The sequence below is a fragment of the Caretta caretta genome, chromosome 26 (genome assembly GCF_965140235.1).
Source record: "Caretta caretta isolate rCarCar2 chromosome 26, rCarCar1.hap1, whole genome shotgun sequence".
In the NCBI taxonomy this organism is placed as follows: domain Eukaryota; kingdom Metazoa; phylum Chordata; order Testudines; family Cheloniidae; genus Caretta; species Caretta caretta.
The window spans coordinates 15,696,024-15,703,494 of NC_134231.1; the positions used below are offsets into that span (position 1 = coordinate 15,696,024).

The window sequence follows — 7,471 nt, forward strand, 5'->3', positions numbered from 1 at the left end:
ATTACTTGCTTGGTCTCTCTCTCTGTCTCAGAGAGAACACACACAGCACAAAAACAAAGCCTTTCTTCTCTCTTTCTTCCCCCCCCCCCTTCCTTGGTCCTTTTGGTCAGGTGCCAACTAGGTTAATAGAACTGATTAACCCCTTACAGGTAAGGGGATTCTGTACCTCTGGCCAAGAGGGATTTTATATTACTGCATACAGAAAGCTTGTTTCCCTTCCCTTTATATTTATGGCAGCTACGTCCTAGTACTTAGTTTCCTCCTATCCTCTATCTAGATGGTTTGGCTTTCTAAACCTTTGGAACAGTGGTACTGTGAGCTGAACAGTGAAAATGGGGCTCTTGCATCAAACAGCTAAACGAAAAGTATTTGGTGCTGGTGTTGCTTCTGGAATACTGTGTCCAGCTCTGGTGTCCACAATTAACAAAAGGTGCTGAAAAATTGGAGAGGGTTGAGAAAAGAGACATGAAAACCATTAAAGTGTTGGAAAACATGCGGTATAGTGCGGGACTCAAGGAGGCTGAGCTATATAACGCCTCAAAGAGAAAGTTAAGGAGTGACTTGAACATAATCTAAAGTATGTATGTAGGGAAGAGAGACTTGATAGAGGGCTCTTTATGGCTGCCCCCAAGGGGCCCATCCTCTTAGCCCCCAGTGTGTGGAGCTCTTACAGAAATGTTGTCAGGTACTGGGGAAGGTGCTCAGCATGGTAATGTCCGTTCAGGTCAGACCTGGAAATTGACATCGTAAATGGTCAGTGTGGGAATAATCATCTCCCTTCTCCTGTCCAGTCTGGCAGTTATGTAACAGGATGTACGGGGCAGCAGACAGGGTGGAAAATCCTCACACTCCTGCCAGGGGCATGTATTGGATCTAACCCCATCAGTGGAAGGGCTCCTGCATGTAGAATTTTAGCATTTTCCATTCAAAAATACATATTTTAGAGGGAAAGTTGTCTTATTTCAAAGCTTTGGGTGGAGGGGAAAAACTTTCCTCTCATCTCTATTATAGAGCAAAGCCCTAAATTGGAATTTGGCCCTGGGATTTTTGCTCAGGACTCCATTCTGTGCTTCAGAGTAACAGCCGTGTTAGTCTATATTTGCAAAAAGAAAAGGAGTACTTGTGCCACCTTAGAGACTAACCAATTTATTTGAGCATAAGCTTTCATGAGCTACAGCTCACTTCATCGGATGCATACTGTGGGAAATATGGAAGATGTTTTTATACACACAAATCATGAAAAAATGGGTGTTTATTACTACAAAAGGTTTTCTCTCCCCCCACCCCACTCTCCTGCTGGTAATAGCTTATGTAAAGTGATCACTCTCCTTACAATGTGTGTGATAATCAAGGGTGGGCCATTTCCAGTACAAGTCCAGGTTTTCTCTCTCCCTCCCCCCCCCCCCACTTCATTAACATGCACTGAGGGAACAGGTTGGGGGAACAAACAACCCCAACAATGCAGACACCATTTCCCTAGTGTTTATTGTACCCAATTAAAAAAATCTCAGCAAACTTAATGCGCGTTCAGCTGGCAGCAGCCAGCCTCAGTGCCGGCAGCAGCCACTGCATCTGCCCAGCTGGGTCTCCCTGACAGGTCAGACAAAAAGTTAGAGCCCTGACGTTCAGTGGGATACAGGAATGAGAAGACAGCCCCGTTTGTTACCCTGGGGGAGGGAGCCCCTAGGGCTGAGCTCAGCTACGGGCTGGGTGTGAGGCTGTGCTCTAGCTAAGGGCGTTCATCCCTATTTCCTTTGCTGCAAGGCCAAGGCCCTTGGGCCTTTGATGGCTCAAACCCCACGCAGGACCGGGGGCTGGCACTGTTAACGCTCATGCTGGGTGGGCCGGCGGGGGCCACGCTTCAGTGCTCCGGTTCTGAGGCTGTTCTGAGTTACGTAGGAAACGGGGGGAGGGGGGACATGCCCACCCATGGGCTGTGAGTGACTCCAGCACCAGAACCGCCCCCCCCTGCCATCTCTAAGGGTGCCGCAGGCAGCTGTAGTTCCCAGAGCCAGACACTAGAGGGCGGTAGCCACATGGCTCTAGGCGGCCATGACACCTGTGCGGGCCAAGGTGCAAGGACTGGGTGCTGGGCCTGGCCTGTGGCTGCTCCTTCCCTCAGCGTGCTGCCGGCGGGTGGGCTGGCCCAGCTGCTCCATGGGCACCGACCTGCAATGGCCACGGGCGACCAGGGGGCAGCTGAGCTCGGCATTGGCTGGGCCACCACAACCACCAGTCCCCCCTGCGGTGTGGGGTGGGGTTCTCATGGGGGGGGGAGTCTTGTGGGCTGCAGCCTGAAGGGCGTGCACTGGGTGACCACACCCTGCCTCCCCTCCAGGCGGGAGTCAGCCAAAAGCCAGAATAAGGGGGCGCCTGTCTTCAGCTGCCAGCCTGCCACAGCCAGAGTGAGCCTGACCCAAGGGAGGGGGTGTCTGTTGGGTTTAAGGGGAGCTCTGTCATGTTTTCACCTTAGGCTGGGGCTTGCTTAGGAAGAGCTGGGGCATCACTCAAGGGGGGCCCATAACGCTGTGTATAGCCCGCAGAGAAGACCCTGCAGGCTGGCTGGGGAATTCAGCCGGCAGGAAAGGGGGCAGCCTGGAAATGCCTCTGTTGGGAGAGGTGGGTCTCCAGTCCCCTCAGGGAGGTGGCAGGTTGGGAGCTGGTAGCCTGAAAGGGGGGATATGGGGGCAGATGCCCTGAATTGTAGAAGGCCCCTGTCCCTTCATCCCCCCTGCTCTGTGGGGCAAATGTTTCTTTCTGGGCCCTTTTGGGAGTGTGCTTCTGGGGCAGCTGTGGACCTCGGCCTTGCCCCCTGCTCCTGCCCTGATTGGTTCCTCCCACCCCCTTTCCCATCTACACTCCTGTGCCCAGGGGATCCAGCCCCAGCAGGACCCCCCTCGCAGCCTGCTCTGAGCGCCTAAGTCCTCTGAGCTCGGGGTGGGGGGAGCTGCCCTGCCTGTCCTGATACCAACATTTCACAGCCTCTGCCTGGGGGGGCTCTGCCCCTGCGGGCCCCAGGCCCACTCAGCACCAGTTGGACGTGCGCCCCACCAGGCCGAAGACGAGCTCGCTGTGGGCGCTGAAGTAGGTGCAGAGCTGCTCCCGCAGCAGCTTGGCGATGGGCCGCCCCTTGGACTCGCCCAGGCAGCGCTGGCGGGCCCCGGCCTGCAGGCAGTAGAAGCCCTTGGTCTGGTTGAAGTAGAAGCTGGCGGGCCCCGGCCTGCAGGCAGTAGAAGCCCTTGGTCTGGTTGAAGTAGAAGTTGGCGGGCCCCGGCCTGCAGGCAGTAGAAGCCCTTGGTCTGGTTGAAGTAGAAGTTGTCGGGCCCCGGCCTGCAGGCAGTAGAAGCAGAAGTTGTCGGGGCCCAGCCGGGGCGCCAGGCCCAGGAACTGCTCCATGCGGCGCAGCTCGGCTAGGGGCTCGCGGATCAGGCTGCCACCGTCCACCACGTGGATGTGGGCTGGGGGGAAGGCGGCCAGCCAGCGGGCCAGGTGCAGGGCGTAGAGGCTGCGCTGGATGGGCTTGTAGCGGGTGTCGAGGCCCCGGTCCCCCCGCACCAGGAGCTGCTCCAGGGGCGGGTAGGGCTTGCAGCGCGCCTGGCGGTTGTGCAGGATCTGGGTGTAGTCCGACACCAGCCGCTCCACCGGGTCCCGCACGATGAGCGGCAACCGCATGCCAGGGGCCAGGGCGCGGACGCGCGCGGGGACCCGGGGGGAGGAGAAGTAGCCTGGGGTCTTCTCCACGGTGAGCTGGCCAGGGCGCGAGAGGGGCATCTGTTGGCGGTACCAGCCCAGCCCCCGGCGGTAGTTCTCCTCCCGATTGAAGAAGTGCACCTCGGAGCGGGCAGCGGCCACCTGGGGGTGCAGCGCCAGCATCTCCAGCAGGGCTCGTGTGCCCCCCTTCCGCACCCCGATGATGATCCCCTGGGGCAGGCGGCGCTGCAGGCTGCTGGCTTGGAACCCGGACGCGTTTCCCAGCCGTGGAGCTGCCTGCGCCCAGGACTCCAGCGTCCCCTGCTCCAGGCGGGCCCCCCCAGCCTCTGCCAGCAGGAGCAGCCAGCCGGCCCACCAGCAGGCCATGGCTGCCCTTGCCCAGGGAAGATGGGCACAAGTAGCCTGGGCTCTTGGCAGCAGCTGGGGGTCTCACAGCCACCCCCCTTCCATGGCCAGGGTTAACTGCAGGGGCTCCCTTCCCTTGCTCCCAGGGGGCCCTGCCCTGCTGCTGGCTGGCAGAGCCCTTCCCTGGCACTGTCTCCACTCAAAGGGGCAGCGGGGCGCTACGGCCCCCGTGCATCTCGCAGGATTCCGGCCCCGCTCCGCTTCCCGGGGCGGCTCCGGTGCTGGGACCCTCGTTCGATTAACCGGCTCCTCAACGCCTGGCGCAGCCCCCTGCGGGAGGAAGGGGAGAAACGGGGCATCAGTAGGACGCACAGGGCTCCCTCTGATCCCCGGCACAAAGTGACCCAGCCGGAGCAGCCCGGGGATGGATCGGGACTGACCTGCATGAAATAACAGCCCCTGGGGCAGGCACCTCCTGGCACGTAGTGCCCAGTTGGGCATCAGGGCCCCCGCAGAGTGCATGCACGCTCCCCCTGCCATGCTGACAGTCCCCCCCAGGTCCATTCTCAACCCCCCACCTCATCAGCCATGTACCTGCAACAGGCCCAGCCCCCCCCAGCAGACCCAGAGCAGCTCCTCCACGCTGGGTTTAAAGACCCCCAAGGTCCACCCTCCCCCATTTACACCAGTTTAAACCTGCAAGTGACCCCTGCCCCCACTGCAGAGGCAGGTGACCCCCCCCCCCGCCAATCTGCCCAGGGCTTGGGGGGGGGGTTCTTCCCGACCGGTGTGCAGCGATCAGCCCCCCCCCCACACACACACACACACACACACCCCACAGGCCCGGCCAGCCCCGCCCCACAGGAGCTGCTGCTCCGGCTGAGCGGGGCACCAGGGAGCCCCCCGGCAACGCACGTCCCCCGCCTGACGCCCTCACTGAGCCCCCGGGAGCCCCGCTGGCGTCAGCGAGCGTCGAGCCCCGTGTCCCGGCCCCCGGGGGAGGGTGTGTCGCCGTGGACACCGCGCGGGGGGGTTCCGCGCGCCCCCGCCGGGAGGGGCCGGATCTGCAGCTGGGGAGGGGCTGCTGAGACCCAGCAAACTCATCTCTCGGCGGCGCCCCCCGGCCAACAAGGGGGGCAGATTCCGGCCTCTCCCCGGGCCGGGCCCAAGCGTCTGCCCGGCTGCGGGAAACCGAGGCAGGAGGGGCCGCTCCCAGCGCCCCAGTGCCGCGGGGGAGGGGCCCCGCTGCCGGGCCGGCTCTGGGGTGGGGGCGCCGGGCATGGGGGGGGGGGCACAGACAGACCCGGCACCCGCGCCCCCACGCTGACGGGCAGGACAGAGCCAATGTGATCCCCCCAGCTCCTGGAGGCTGGGAGCCAGGACTCCTGGGTTCTCTCCCGGCTCCAGGAGGGGAGTGGGGTTTAGTGGTTGGGGGGGGGGTCTGGGAGCCAGGACACCTGGGTTCTCTCCCCGACTCAGAGAGGGTAATAGTGGTTAGAATGGGGGAGGGCTGCGAGCCAGGACTCCTGGGTTCTCTCCCTGGAGTTAAGGAAATGTGGGGTCTTGGATGGGTCTCCCCTCTCTCAGCATCCCCTCTGGGGCTAGTGACACCCGCCCCGGAGGGGCTGGAGCAGGGTCGGGGTCACTGCCAGCTCCTGGCACTGCAGGGCCTGCCCGTCTCTCTGGGGGCCGCTGTTTGGCTCGGTGACGTGTTTTGCTCTGACGAGGCGGAGCCCCCCGGGGACGATCCCCACTTCCTGGCGGATGCTAATTAGAGGGGAGCCGGGGGTGGCAGCGCAGACTGTCACCGCGGGCACGGGAGGGTGTTTAAAGGGACAAAAGCCTCAATATGGGGGTGGGGGAGATTGAGCCCCAGCCCCCGGGGGCCCCCTGTGTGGCTGCAGCGCCCCCCCCCCCAGGAATCCAGCTGACCGCCGAGGAGGGGAGAGGGGGCCCCAGGGCTTAATTTGTGCCATGGCTTGTCTGGGCTGAGCCTGGCCCCCCTGGCCCCCCCAGTTATGAATGAACTGCTCGAGCCCCAGCACCTCTCCTCGGGGGGCACCGCGCACAGGGGGCAGATTCAGCGCCTGCAGGGCACCCAGTCAATGCCCCGGGTGGCATCATACCAGGGACCCAGCCGGGACAGCACCGTACCAAGGACCCGGCCCCCATCTCCTTCCCCGCACGCCATTGTACCGGGGACCCCCCCCCCCCCCAGTCCTGGCACCTGTACCGGGGCCTGCCCTTCCCCTCCAGGGGCACAGACCTGGGCACACAGGGGTGAGAAACACTCCTGCTCCGGGCCCCCTAGCCCGGCGCCCCTCCCTGCCTGCCCCCCCGGCGAGATGCCACCCAGGGAGCCGGCAGGTCCCTCGCCAGTGCAGGCGGCGGAGTCTCCGGCAGGGCTGGGAGCCAGGCGCCCCGGAACGAGTGTAAATGGGTTACAACGCCGCCCCCCACCGGCGCCCAGCTCTGAGGAGCCCCTGACTCAGCGTGCCCCCTCCCCCCACAGCCCCCCTCAACCCCCCATATCCATGTCCCCTCCCCGCCCACACCCCTCATCACTCGCCCCCCTGCCCTAGTTCCCGAGCTGGTTGCCAGACGGGAGCGCGCCCTGCTGGGGGGGACGGGGGGTGTCGGGGCTCGTCGGCAGGTCCCCGAGATGCCCCGGCGCCACCCTTGGGACCCACCACCTGAGAACACGTGTTCGGGTCCAGCCGCCCGGGTCCGCACGGGCAGCTCACACTGCGGCGCCCCCCGCTTCCGCCTCCGCCCCCCGCCTTCCAGCCGCCCCCTGCCTCAGTTTCCCCAGCTGCCCTGGACGTCTCTCGCTCCGTCCGAGCACGATCCCAGCCCAGGGGAGGCGGCAGCTTGGAACTGGACCGGGGGCTGCTCCCGGAGCCGGGCTGGGGGCGGGATCCGGCCGGCCGGGGGCTGCAACTCACTGGCTGGTCCGGGAGCGAAGCGACACCGCCGATCCGACCCCTGGGAGGGACCCGCCGCTGGGCCCCGCCCCGCCCCGCCCCGCCCCGGCCCGGCCCGGCCCGGCTCGTTCCGTCCGCGGGGCGGCTCCTGCAGCCCGGGAGTCAGCGCGGCTCCGGGGTGCCGGGGCCAGCGGCTTTGTAACCTGCCGGCCCCCCCGGCCCCGCCCCCGAGCCGCCCCTGCCCCGCCCCCCTCTGGTTGTGCCCGGCCCCGCCCGGCCCCAGGCCACACAGAGCCCCATGAGCCCGACTCTGGCTCCGAGCCCGCTTCCCCCTCGCAGGGTGGGGCCAGGCACCCGCACCATGACACAGAGCGGGGGGGAGGAGGAACTTACCCCCAAGCCCACAGCAAGTCAGAGCTGGGGATGGAACCCCGGCGTCCTGGCTCCCAGCCCCCGCTCCCCTCCCAGAGCTGGCCCTAGAACCCCGGCGT

At 64.3% G+C, this 7,471-nt stretch overlaps 1 protein-coding gene across 1 annotated transcript; it reads right to left on the reverse strand.

Annotated features, from left to right (window-relative positions):
• Positions 1 to 1,396: 1,396 nt before the first annotated feature.
• On the reverse strand, positions 1,397 to 7,063 carry LOC125626509 (heparan sulfate glucosamine 3-O-sulfotransferase 1-like). The gene is made up of 2 exons (XM_048829559.2): positions 7,002 to 7,063; positions 1,397 to 4,386 (listed from the first exon to the last, which is right to left on the reverse strand). Exon 2 carries the CDS (start codon positions 4,075 to 4,077, stop codon positions 3,025 to 3,027), a length of 1,053 nt encoding a protein of 350 aa, XP_048685516.2. The 5' UTR covers positions 4,078 to 4,386; positions 7,002 to 7,063; the 3' UTR covers positions 1,397 to 3,024.
• Positions 7,064 to 7,471: the final 408 nt, after the last annotated feature.

What these genes read in the sequence shown, in the direction of transcription:
- LOC125626509 (XM_048829559.2), bottom strand. Translation starts at nt 4,077, where the DNA reads ATGGCCTGCTGGTGGGCCGGCTGGCTGCTCCTGCTGGCAGAGGCTGGG.